The 14,113-nt window shown below is 41.3% G+C and overlaps 1 protein-coding gene across 7 annotated transcripts in view; it reads left to right on the top strand.

Moving 5' to 3' along the window:
• Positions 1-14,113, top strand: part of neo1a (neogenin 1a) — a 135,687-nt gene that overhangs the window by 112,048 nt on the left and 9,526 nt on the right. For 6 of the 7 annotated variants that reach the window (XM_026320099.1, XM_026320097.1, XM_026320096.1 and 3 more), the window contains exons 10-17: positions 1,377-1,525; positions 3,228-3,366; positions 3,515-3,564; positions 6,175-6,319; positions 7,894-8,004; positions 8,128-8,322; positions 9,027-9,122; positions 12,490-12,722. In XM_026320099.1, the coding sequence (XP_026175884.1) occupies positions 1,377-1,525; positions 3,228-3,366; positions 3,515-3,564; positions 6,175-6,319; positions 7,894-8,004; positions 8,128-8,322; positions 9,027-9,122; positions 12,490-12,722 (1,118 nt within the window). The remainder of the gene's footprint in view (positions 1-1,376; positions 1,526-3,227; positions 3,367-3,514; positions 3,565-6,174; positions 6,320-7,893; positions 8,005-8,127; positions 8,323-9,026; positions 9,123-12,489; positions 12,723-14,113) is intronic. The other variant, XM_026320098.1, reaches the window with a different exon arrangement.

Here is a 14,113-nt window from a genome sequence, read left to right as displayed (position 1 = left end):
GACAAATCAACACACACACATACACAAAGACACGCACAACACATTAAGGTCTGCCAGAGGGAGCCAAGCCCCCCATGGGGATAACAGTGATGGTGGGCTGTACCTGTGCAGTACATTTCTGCTGTGCGTGTGCACTCTTAGGAAGAACATGCCTATGAGCTTAAACTATTGACCTTCATCTGAGTGCAAGGCATGTGCACACAACACTGCCCCCATATCACATCTCCTGAGAGACTGGCTTAATACACCTGCACACACACACACACACACACACACACACAAACTCAAACATTGACAAATGGGAGCGTCTCTCGTCTGCCAGGAACACCTGCAGATAAAGCTTAGTATATATACTGTAAAGACATATATCTGTGTGTGGCGGCGAGCGCTATAACCTCACAGTCACACACCACGGTACCGAGACAAGACTCATCACTGTCCGTAAACGTACTGACATACAGCGTTCTCTAGGCTGTTCAGCACAGCCACAGATTATTAGGGCATTGATACGTATTTTGTTTTGTTATGACTTCAAGGACATTGGACATGAAATGAAAAAGGTGGAGATTAAACTTCTGCCTGCCAGCATTCATTTGTTTGTTCACAGCTGAATCAGGTGAACATTATAGGAGTTACTGCTGTATTTATCCAGGGGCAAGGGATATAAAACAGTCAGAGAAGCTCACACAAAATCATCTGTGTACTGTATATTTTTTTGTTCATCTTCTTTTATGTTGAATTTTTATCAGCATCAGTAATCACACAACTGACAACATGTTTAAAAGAATACATCTCGACTCCAAACACAGTGCCATGTTTGCAGGAAGAGCACTTGCGGTATTTTTAAAGGAATTTATTTAAGATATTACACCCTAATTCTAAACGATGAAGGTGGATATTTGTGCCTCAGCATGGCATAAAGCTGACAGACATCGTAATACACTGTCTGTCTGATCTTGCCCTCTTTCTAACAAGATCCAATAAAATGAACTGTCTACCAAACTGAATGTAAGCCAGAGGCAAATGTTAGTGGAACACAAGATGCACCTTTATGTTTTTGTTGAAGCACAAGCACCTTCAGTTTGCTTGTCATGGGAATAACAAGAAAATCAACATGGCTGGCAGCCCAGTCCAGAAGGGACAGATTGGACCTTGCAGCAAGTGGTGTGTGCTCGTGCTGACACAGAAAAATCTGGCTTTGAAGGAGCCAAGAATGTGTTTTTTGGCAGCAAATACTGAACAATTCAGCAATGTCCAGTGACAATTGTTAACAAAATTACACTTTGTCCCATATCAAAAATACATCCAAAGCAGAAAATTTGTCAGATCTGATGTTTTTTTTAATTTTTGCTCTTGTGCTTCATTTTTCTCCCCAGTTCAAGTGCCCGGCCCTGCTCCCAACCTGCAGGCAGTGTCCAACACCCCAACCTCTGTCTCTCTGAGTTGGGACAAGCCCCTTACAGGCAACGGAGAAATCCTCACCTACAAGTTGTACTACACAGACAGAACTGTTGGTAATGAACAGGTAGGATGTTCCAATACTCTGCTGTATCAGCCAATAGAAAATTTATACTGGTGGATTTATTATAGCAGAATAAAACACTAGAAGTCAAAAGGCGTTTAGATGGATGAAAATAAAAATAAATGATCTGGTAAAATAGCCCTGTGATAGACAGACAGGGTGTTCTCTGCTTCTCACCCAGTGCCAGTTACCACTGGCTACTGCCCCCCTGTAACCTGCCGCAGGATACGCCATATAGAGACTGTAACAGATGAATGGATGGACGGAGCGAAATAACAGAAATAGCTAAATCAAGTAAAATCCAAATAAGCTTTAAGATTAACGTATTAAAAATAATACTAACTAAAGCCTTAAGCAAATGTAACACTTCCAGCTTCAGTGTCGCCTTGTTTGTTTTGCCTTCATTTTATTAAAGCCATTTTATTTCATTGACTTGAAGTGAAATGTAATCAGTTTTAAGTGTTGGGCAGAAACAGTGTTTGTCGTCTCACCACTTACACTTGTTAGAGAGGAAGTGCTGTGTTTGGCTGACGCTGTGTTTTGCTGAGTTCAGTGTAACTGCACAGTCTAATAGAAATTGTGATGAGGTAAGGAGTTCCTAAAATTTTGCCAAAAGATTCTTTTGTGTTGCTTTTTGACCACACTCTTGATTGTGCATCTCACACAAAAATGTGTATTGTATGAAAAGATGTAGATATGATTCACTCCGTTTTCCTCTGCATGTCTAACACTGACAGGAGCGGAATCTAGTATCTTAGATATTGAGTCTGGCCCAGCAGTAGCAGTGTGCTAGCCAGTGAGGCATTAAAAAGTCTTTAATATGATAATGGATGAAACATCAGCTAGCACACTGAGTAATGATGCCTTTAGCTCCGTGAAAAAGAGAGCCAGAGATGAGGTGAAAAAGGCAAGAGATAAAGAGAGGGATGAAAAGAAAGAGAAAGAGGTAAAGGAAAAGAGAGGTGATGTTAGAGAGACGGTGCTGAGAGGATTTAAAATATTAAAGGACAGGGGGAAATCAGGGGCAACACATGATGCCACTTCAAGGGTGATGTGCTCACAGGCGATCATCTGACCCAAGTTCAGAGGCTGTGATTGGACCACTGTGGAAGCAAGATTAGATTTCCACAAAGTCTCCGCTTTTTGCTCAAAATGTCACAAGCAAAGAGCTGCATGTAAAATGACTTGAAGTAATTTGGCATGTGCCAGCGTGCCCAATTTGTCAAGCAGAAAGTTGTAATCACAGTAGGCATAATCTGTGTCTCAGTGGAAGATGACATTTTTACACAAAATTACAAACTGAAAAGTTAATTTCATGAAATGATGAAAGCAGACATCACATTTTGTAGCTTTGCCAATTTGAGTCATTGCTTTATTTACTTATTTACATCTGATTATTATGACACATGCTCCAAACCTGAAACTAAAATGCTAAAACAGTCGTACAGTATGTCTGCATTTATCCAGCATCCTTTTATTGCAGTTATTGCAAGTGTAAAAGATTCATCTTTTTCATATAAGGCTTAAATAACATGTTATCTTTTTAGCATGTTATCTTTTTATCATGCTTTTACGTATTGAATTATTTATTGTCCTCTTCAGCTGAAATGAATTTTAGAATAAGTGAAAATATTTCATGAGTCGGAGCCTCTGATTTAGATTTTAAAAATCTGACTGTTTCCTGTCTTCCCTCTCTCTCCCTCAGGACATCGACATTGATGGTCAATCCTACACCATGACTGGGCTGAAGAAGAACTTGGAGTACAGTTTCCGTGTGGTGGCCAACAACAAGCACGGTCCAGGCGTCTCGACGGAGGACGTGATTGTTCGCACCCTGTCTGACGGTCAGTCGGTTGATTCAGAAGCTGAAATTTATTCTTCCATCAATCACAAACCAATTAAACTAATCATTTCATCTCTAGTGTGCCTTATGTTCCTGTGTTTGATTTTGCTTTGTACTGAGCAAATTGTGTTTTTCCTTCTGTTTCACAGTTCCGAGCGCCCCACCTCAAAACCTCACTCTGGAAGTGCAGAACTCAAAGGTAAGATTCAGTTTCAGACCTGTAGCTGGTCTAGATTATTCTGTTATCTTACTGAGGACTTAAAAGCTTGCACACAATTTCTCAGATGCCACATAGAAACAACAGATGCACAGACTGTTTGGTGTACAGTGAATGTAGCTGCTTCACCAAATCCACGAACATGCACTCACTCACACACGCAAACAGCCTGCAGGTCAGAGCGCTGTTGTTTCTCTGTGTGATTAGCTGCATTAGAGCCCTGTAGCCCCAGCTGGTTAAGAGGGTGTGTGAACCCTCATCGATCTACTCATTGGCAGGAGACTCGCCTGTCAGAAGGTTTTTTCCTCAGTATTACTCTCCGTCTGTGCAGTATCTGGTAAAGAAGCCTCACGGCGGCTCAGCTAAATCTACAGTGGCTTTAGAAAGTATTCGGGCTTCTCCACTTTGTTGCAAACTGTATTGTTAGATTTTATTTTAAATTGATACAAAAATAAAAGTGTTGCCAGTCAGTCAAGTAATAACCTATAATGACAAAGTGTTTGCAAACGTATCAACACAGATGTTTGATAGGGGTTAAGTCTGACCATTGGCTGGGCCACTTAAGGTCAGTTGGAGACTTGTTGGAGACCGCAGCCACTCCAGTGTTTCTTGGCTCTATGCTTCAGGTCATTGTCATGCTGAAAGGTGAAATGTCACTCCAGTCTCAGGTCACTGCACTTTGGAGCAGGTTTTCTTCAAGGACCTCTCTGTATTTGGCTGCATTCATCCTTCCCTCACATCTGAGATGTCTACAGATGTATAAATGACTCATGTCCTACAAAATCACTACTTGTAGTGTTACAGTCTGCAAAGCTACCCTGGTACCAGCTGTTTCACTCTTTAAGTGCATGTTTAAGTGACGATAAATAGAGTAAATTTCTTTTAGAGTGCGATGAATTTCTCTTTGGATCATTGATAACTGGATCGAATTTCAGACATCCCAGGCAATAAATCCTGGGGTCTGAGTCTCTTCTTAAGTTTGATTGTTAAGTCATGTTTATTATAGTGAAACATACTGCAGTTCTTGCATGACGGTCCTGATTAGATTAAGGCTGCTGAGGTGGCTGCAGGCTTGACTAAAGGCTCTCAGTTAAGACTGGAAACTGACCTTGGCTGTCTGTCTTTTTAGCTATTTGATCTTCAAAGAGGGAGCTATAAGCCTGTTTATTGTATATTTCACCCAAGTGTTGGATTAAATTTTACAAAAGATGTTTCTCACTTATGACGGGAGGCAGCAAGCGCAAACAGAGAATCAGCAAGGGGAGTAGATATAGAAAACATCAGTGTACATGCACTGAGTACAAGAACAGCAGCCAGCATTCTAGTTAATAAAGAGAGACTGAGTACAAGAGGATTGTGAAAGTGGGCTAGAAAAAACTGGTAGACAATCCTGTCACACACTCACAGCTTGAGTGAGAACTGGCCACCCATGGCGAGGGATACTCAGCTGAGATTTGTGGAGAGAGAACACTCATGTTAATGTTAAGAGCAAAATGAAGAGCGCTCACTCTGTGGAAAGGACAGAAACTGTTTTCTGAATGGATAGTTTACATCCAGCTGTTCATCCCCAAACAAACCAATTTAGAACTGTAAAACAACATCTGGCACATTTTATTCCTAAACATTATTAAAACTATCATCTCATGGTTTTTCCTTTGTTGTCATGATTTTTAATTCTGAATGTCAACAGTCATTAAGTCAGTAATTCTGGTACAAAGTATAGGTACGAAAAATGTATGCAATTAGCTGTTTGACACTCCCAGCCAAATGCAAGTGGGAAGGAACTAATTAACATGCATTTCTTATTCAGTCTCCTCTTTGAGTCTTGTCAAGCAGAACCTCACATCTTTTACCTGCAAGGCAACTTGAAAATCATGTTTTTGTGATCTTATTTTGCACCGTTGTTCCCGTTTGGCATCTGTCTCCTCTCCTTCCCTTGTGATTTTCCAAAAGTCAATTAAACAGGTTTTCATGAATAGGTAGAACAAAGGAGGAAATAACATGCATAACGAGTTGAGGCCGTTAGTGTAATAAGAAAAATGGAAATAATTGAACACGCTTAACACAGATTTAATTTGTGTAATTCCCTGGATTCGGCTGTGGAAGAGCAGTTGTGTGCCCAATACATGTATTCAGGCTTTTGTGACTCGGTGTGATGGTGGGGAAGCGTTAATTAACTCTTATCCCATACTGCGCTACCCCCAACACACACACACACGCAGACACACACACACACGCAGACACACACACACACACAAGAAATCCAATGTATGAATCCCACAAAAGTGCAGGTGTGGGCCTGCCAGGATAAGACGTGCATTCTTCTCTCACTTTTAATCTTTACAGAGTTATCCTGACCACCCATACTCACACACACACACACACACACACACACACACACACACACACACACACACACACACACACACAACTCTCAGGAGGAGTGGAAGGGCAGGTGAGAGAGTGTTTCTGGTGAGCAGCACAGCGAGCTACCTGGTAAAGCGTGAGGTCACCTTTACAGCTGCTATGATCCCACATGTGCTAATCAAGATGTTTTGTTTTTGACTCATGCCCTGATCCCCCCCCCCCCAGAGCATCATGCTTCGGTGGCAACCCCCTCCTCTTAACGGCCAGAATGGGGAGATCACAGGCTACAAGATTCGGTACCGGAAAGGATCTCGGAGGAGTGAGGCAGCTGAGACCACAGGAGGCACCCAACTAAGCAAGCTTATTGATGGTAATGGACAGGGACTTAGCAGTTAGTTCAGCTATAATGGGCACTGTCAGAATAAAACTCTAGTGGTGTTGGAGACATATTGCCATTTACACTACACTACAGAAACGGGCCAGTGTGTCTCCCCCTCCTCCAAATGATGCCTGAACATCCCTGTGTCCTGAATGTTGGCTTGTGTCCACAATAAAGTGTCAAAGCTGCTTTAGAAATAGTGATACCACTGCGAGTAGTTTCTGCCCTTGACTCAAAACATGGCGTTCGGCTGTTCTACATATATGGTGCATATATTTTGATATGATTATTGAACATAATTTTAAAATGGCAGGTCCAGAAAGAAACATTTAACCCCCAAATCCTAATGCTCCCTTTCAATACTTTAGATAGGTCCTACATTAAAATTATGATGCTATCAAACTCTGTTTAGTCTCTGCTGGATGTATCTTAGATGCTGTTAACTATATCTGACTTGCTGCGATATTTAAAGTCTTGATGTTGGGGCTGAAGAAGCGTGTGTGTTGTTGTTTGGAGTCAGTCTGGGTTTAGGTCTGTTTATTTAGTCAGAATCTGAATTTCATCTAAACACTCTGACATGGACTTACATGTCTTACTGTACCCTAAGACATTACCCACTACTACCACCAAAATATGCACAGTATCACCAGAGACACACAGTGGTGCTGATTAATATTAGATGTTGTCTCAGCAACTTTCAAGTGGCCTGGCCACATGCTGTGTGCGGCATCAAAGAGAATATCCACTTAAAAGTTGATTTTGTAGAAACATTCTGGGGGGCGAAACAGAGGGGTGTTTGTTGGTTCAAAAGCATTAAGAAGGAGATGTTGTAGCCTCGGAGGCATGGATGGTGAGGGAGTCTTTAGAAGCTACCCCCACGGGTGTCCCAGAACAGTGAGTACAGAAAGAAAAGACACACTGGATTTGATGTATTGTGCAAGTGGTGCAATATGACAATGATGAAACATTTTAAAGCAAATTATTACAACAACACAACATTTGTCCCCTTTATTCTGAATAAGCCAGCACCCAGCAGTGAGGCAGCTCTTTCTAAAGGAGACATAGATTCATTTTCATAGCTTGAAAATCAGGACAAATTCCGACTCCAAAAGGTTTTTTTTCTACACTTTTATCTCCTTAATGTTACACTTTTCCTAGCTGCAATTACACACTTTTCTTCTGAACTATTCTTAATGGTAAATACAATTTTACCGTTGAATGATCTGAATCTCTTCCATATATTGAGTGGAAAAAGTCAAGTTAAGTAAATCCTTCACTTGAGCCTTCCCAAAGCAGGTTTATAGATTATCTCCTTAAATTGTGTAGAGAAGTATTGAGCATCTGATTAAAATAATTGTGCTTTCATAGTATTTATAGCATCTCTGATTCAAACCCCAATTGACCAGCCAAGTGGACAGCAGCACTAAATTATGAAATAAAGTCAAGTCTGAGAAAGAGAGAAAGTTTTAAGGCTTTTTTTTTTTATTATTGCTGCTTCAGATTCAGTTCAGTCACAGTTCAGTCTAAATAGCTTTGAATCCAACCCGTTTGTGTTGCCTGTCCAGGTCTGGAGCGAGGGACAGAGTACTCTTTCCGGGTGTCAGCCATGACAGTGAACGGCACGGGTCCAGCCACCGAGTGGACCACGGCAGAGACATTTGAGAGTGACCTGGATGGTAAAAAAAACCCTGCTTTATTTGGTTCTCAAAGACAAATCCAAAACCACTTGGTTTTAAACTCACATTTTTAGTCTTTTCTACAGCTAAATAAGAGACATTTTCCTGCATTTCCTTCACCAGAATCACGAGTACCAGACCAGCCCAGCTCTCTCCATGTCCGGCCGCTGGTCAACAGTATTGTGGTGAGCTGGACGCCGCCAGAGAACCAGGACATTGTGGTGCGCGGTTACACCATTGGCTACGGCATCGGCAGTCCCCATGCTCAGACTATCAAAGTGGACTACAAACAACGCTACTACACTATTGAGAACCTTGGTAAGAACAAACCACCGGTGTACATCCCACGTTAGTACATAATCATGATGTAGATTCCTTGTATTTGGATGGCTTGTGCTGTGTTTTACTGATATATCAATTATTTTTGTTCTTGCTGTCTAGAAGATTGAGGAATCTTCAACATTTGATTTTTACCTCACAAAAATGTTCTTCTGGCTTCATTTGTCTGCAGAAAATGGAGAAATTGTAGTCAATGCTAACTTCATATTTTTGGAGGTGTTAAACGAAGCCATTTAATAAAACTCAGGAGTACCGTTATGTTTTTATTTCAGTAAGAAGAAGTGATCTCCCTTTGCTGTAATGGAACACACAGTTATAGATATTGTTTTATGGGATAATACATTTTTGTCCTACTGTGTCTTTTATGTTGGACATTCTCATTGACATTGTTTTTTTATGAGTGTCATAATTAATCACCATCATGTAATCCCACCATAATCAACTCCTCTGGAAGGGCTGTAGAATTGGATTATTAAAATAGTCCCTGGAAATGAAGAGATTTGAATTAGGAATTGTTGCGAAACACCTATATATGCATAATTAAAACCTTGATTACTGTCATAAATTCTCAATTCAATTCCTATTCTCAGTCTGGCTAATATTGCACAGTGTCTCATGAGTTTTGTCTTGATTAGATGACTGTATCAATTTATCTGGCACTTCCATCTCTCTTTTTACCACAGACCCCAGCTCCCACTATGTGATCACTCTGAAGGCCTTCAATAACGTGGGTGAGGGGATTCCTGTGTATGAGAGCGCCGTCACCAGGCCGCAGTCAGGTATGAGCCACACCTCTAAATCTACACGTGTATCTTCTCCGTGCTTACCTGGAAAATCGTGGCTATCTCACTGCGAAGTAATAAGTAAATTGTTGCTATTATACTGTCCTTGTATAGGAGTAATATAAACCCTGTTTACTATAGAGTGTTATGGAATATACAGTACTCGGAGTGTGTGGCTGTAGTCACTTTTCAAAAAGACGTGCACTGACATTTATCTTTGCTCTGTCTAACCTGAGCTCATTATTAGACAGAATGTGTCTGGACTCCAAATTACCAAGGAGATAATGGATCATTAGGTTGTCTCACTGCTATAATTAACTCTCTTCTTCATGACCCCCAGTATACCTCTCCTCTCTTTTTAATCAATTGTTCAAAACCCTCAGATTTCGCCCCCAGATTACGTCAGGATAAGCTTCTCACTTGTTGATGGCACAGATGTCCAAAATTGACACAAATATTATTGGAACATATATAACATATAGAAAGGTACTTTTGTCCATTGCTTGTCATATATTTGGAACAGATACAGAACAGAACTTTATTAGACACAACATGCAACATCCTATTTGGATTTTGTTAGACTTTAGCATTTCAGCATTAGCATAGTATATATATTGGCCAAAATACACCAACAATAATGACAAAGGTACTGATCATTATGAAAAATGTTGATGTTATGTAAGGTTATGGAAAGTTACGTTATTGGACTTTTTAAAATATCTGTATTGGCCTTGGAAATCCTGTCGGGCTCTCCAATATGTCTGCCAGCCAGACAATCTATAATAAGAACCTTGTTACCAATTAGAAGTAGAACTTTAGTCCCAATCCAATGTGTTTGACAAATGATCTTAAAGTGTGAAACACTGCCAGTTTGACTGCATGTTAGCTGAGTTCAGTGTGTGTGTGACAGTGTCAGAAGACAACGAGTCCATGCTCCCTGCGGTGTCCCAGAATGTGGGCTGCACCCGCCTCCTCTTCCATCCAGCCTCCCACCTCCCCGCTCAGCCTTGATCACTGCAGTTCGTCTGTGCTGCAGCACTATTGCACTAAGAGGGGTGGGACGCTGGATGACATGAATCACGTCAACATGCTTCGAGGGGGGGTGGCAGTCTAAGTGTGCGCACACACCCGCACGCTGTCATACTGTACACTTCTCTCTATGAAGTTCTCTCTTCCTCACATCCTCACACACACACACAACACTGAACACTCGCAGACCCCCTGTGGTGGCTTTGGCAACCCTTCGTCAGATCCAAACGTTTCCTCTCAAAGCAGAACCAAAGCCCACCACCATCGTCTGCTGCTGAATCCTCGGGGGTGCGTTCCCTTCCTGCCAGTTTGTTCAAGTTGGGATTAAAAAGACAAGCTGACCTACATAGTACTTTTACTTTTGAAAAAAATACAGAGGAAAAACTTGGTGAACTTACGTTGAGTGCTAGGTTGAATATGGTAGAATAATGTGATGTCTTAAGTAAAGAAGCAGCAAATGAGGGATTTCATTTCTGTGAGCTGTTACAAGGGCAGGTCATCCTCTTTACAGCAGTGTTTACTACTAAACACTGGAGACTGGGTCCTTCCAATACGGGTAACAAAATGCAGCTTGCATGCAACTCCAGAAACCTCAATGCCTTGCCACAACCACATGAATTCTTGGATGGACATAGTGTACATCATCACACACACACACACACACACAGTATGACTCAGTCTTGGGAATGCAAAGAGAGCAGCTCTGCACAAAGGGGTGTCAAATGGAGCGAGGCAGAGCAGACCAACAAGTGGCTGAGGAGAGTCATCATGGGTGACTGACCAAAGCTGCTTCTTCCATCAAAACTGAAATCAAGAACAGAACCAGGAGCAGTTAAACCAGTTGCCAAGAGGCCATCTTGAAGCATTTATTCTTCAGTATGCTGCCCAGAACCTGCTTTTTGTGGTTCTCATTCCCTCTCATAGACACACACACATATTCACTGTGCTTTATGTGGTGTAAGGAGCAGGCACCTTACACACAAAATACACACATAATACTGTGCACACACATATGCACAAGCACATTTTTTCTTACATGAACAAATAGCTGCACAATAGGTTGTTGTTACTGGAGCCAATCTCACCTCACATTGGGCAAGAGGCGGAAAAGCCCCTGGACAGATTGTCAGTCTATCACAGGACTGACACAAGAAAACACTTCAACACAATTTATTTTTGTGTGTGTGTGTGTGTGTGTGCGTGTGTGTGTGTGTGTGTGTGTGTGTGTGTGTGTGTGTATTACACCAAATCAGAATTTTAAAACATCATCTCAAGTCACTGTACATGGTAAACTCAGGCCTTCGTATTATAGAGAAAAACCCAACTAGTCCCCGTTGAGCAAACACTTGGAGATGGGAAAGAAAAACTTTTACTGTAAGAAACAGAACTAAGCTAAGGTTGAGTAGAGAGCAGAGAGGAATGAAAAGCGAGAAGAAACACCGTGGAGGTAATCATTATAAATCCAACTGAATCATTAGTTTTATATCTGTGGTGTGATGACGTGTGATGCATGTTATCTAATTGTCCATTGTGACGATGGAAATTGAAAAGCTCTGTCTTTCACCTCAATCTTTCAGTTCAGCCTGAGAGCTGACGCAGCGCTCGGCACACACACACACACATCCAACAACCACAGCCACCGTTAGTCCGTGACCCTCTCCTCTGCTCTGCCTGCACCATCTGTTACTTAAAACTTCAATATTTCTTGTACAGTTTTCAGAGATCTAATGTACTTGCTCACTGTTGACCTGCAAAGAGGGGGTGTTCTAGCGTATCCTTCGGTTTATCCAGTTTGCAATATTATCTTTTGAAAAGTTCATGCTGTAAAGATTTCTAAAAGCATCTTCATATTGCTTCTTTCTGAAAAGATTGGGTCATCTTGATGTGCAGGATTGCTGTTGGATTGTGGGTATCTCTTTTCTCTCTAGTTTTCCATCTATTTTTCTTTATCTTTTCTTATGAAGAGAGTATCTCTTTGTCTCTCTCCATAGTGCTGCAGTAGCTCCTGATAGAACACCATGTACATGTACTATACAGTAGCTTCTATGTAGCAAGTCTGTAGATTTGTCTTATTGTAGAGGTCAGTGTTTTTCTAATAGTCTTCTCTCTCTTTCTCTTCACTCTTCCCAATCCCATCCTTGTTGCACTTCTGTTATTGTTTTCCTCCTCCCTCCTGGTCGTCCTTCATTTTAACTCATTAACCTTATTTTCTCCTGTTCTTTCCTCCCCACGTCCTGTTTTGACTCCACTGTCTGACACCACACTCGTCCCTATGTTTTCATTCTGCTCATTTTAATTTGTGTGCATGCATGCGGGTTTACTGCCTAATGTGCAGACCCCATCGACCCCGATGTTGACCTGTACGAACTCTTCCATGCTCCATACACCCCAGTACCAGACCCCTCCCCCATGATGCCACCCGTGGGTGTTCAGGCCTCCGTGCTGAGCCACGACACTATCAAGGTAACCTGGGCTGACAACTCGCTGCCCAAGAACCAGAAGATCACAGATAACCGCTACTACACAGTGCGATGGAAGACCAACATCCCTGCCAACACTAAAGTGAAGGTAAGAGATTGTTGTTTGATGCCACTTCCTGATCATCCGTGACTTAAGTTGAATTCTGGACATTTTCATCGTGTCGTACTTTCCTTTCTGTTAATCTGATTGAGGCTGATTTCTCCAGTTGAGAATGAGCTGAAGCCTGATGTTGCTGAAGATCACTCGTGTTTTTCTGCTGTAGCTCAGCACTTTTAATCTCCACTAACTTGTTTACAGTTCAATTAAGTGCATCTCAAATCATTTCACTCTGATCAAACTTCAGTGATATGCCTTTATTTAATACAGTACAATTTCTGTGTATTTCAGTGCAGTGGGACTCTGTGCATCCCTTCAGGCCTAAAATACTCAGAGGTTTATTGATGCGCTGAAAATAAAGTAATGTCATACTATTATTATATAATCAAGTATTCCCACAGCAGCTCCTGAGCACAGTGGCAGCATAATGTGATATTTTTTTTTACTGAGGTTTTTCCCAAAATATAGTGTTTTGTCATTAGATTTCCTTTCACATTGTGTTAGATTGAACGGCTCACAGGATCAAGAGTATGTATCGAAACAAAATGCTTTAATTCTCTTGAAGACATTAACAGACTTTTTGTTTGTTGCTTTGTTTCTTTGCCTTCCTGTGAAAGGTTGTCTGAGTGAGGTTGGCACAGTTAGCTCATCGGGGTCTATAACTGGAGGTTTAGTGGTTTAATTAAACCACAGAAGCCTCACTATAGTGACTTATGTTAGAGCTTCCTTTTGGAGATGGTACAGCAGAAGGACTGTGAGGATTATTTTCATTATGGATTACAGTTATAATCCTTAAGTTTTCCACTGTGGTTGATTTGCAGCGAGTGCAGTTCAATGTTACAACAGACACTCTTCAAGTAGGTACTTTGTCAGAAATACGATGGATGAGGAGCTTGTGTGTCTGTTTGTAGTGCTGGCAAACAAAGTCATATTGTTTTAATAAAGTCAGATGATAGTTTGAGTTTTTCATCTTATCATGTGCATCCGCTACCAAAAATGACACAAACAGTGGATGCTACACAGTAAAAGCCACTACATATTTGGCCAGTTGAGCATTAGCTGCAATACTCATTTATAATTGTGAAATATGCAAATTACAATTTCTCACACACAAAGGTCTTTAAGCTGCTTGTTGTGTCTGGCCAACAGTTGAAAGCCCAAGGATATTCAAAGCACAGTGATATAAGACAGAAAAGGCAGCACATACATTTGTGAAGTTGCATTGCCAGTAGATTTTTGCTATATAAGTGAAACAACAGACAAACTCTGTTGATGAGGTATTTAACTAATCCTAAACAAGGTCATTTCTGGAACTCATGGTCAGTGAATTGATCTGGTGCCGCACTCGAACATGACATTGATTTGCTGGGATTAGTGCCACA

This window comes from Mastacembelus armatus, chromosome 3 (genome assembly GCF_900324485.2).
Source record: "Mastacembelus armatus chromosome 3, fMasArm1.2, whole genome shotgun sequence".
NCBI classification, from domain to species: Eukaryota; Metazoa; Chordata; class Actinopteri; order Synbranchiformes; family Mastacembelidae; genus Mastacembelus; species Mastacembelus armatus.
Note: the sequence above shows the minus strand (reverse complement) of the source record. Positions and strands in the feature narration are given on the sequence as shown.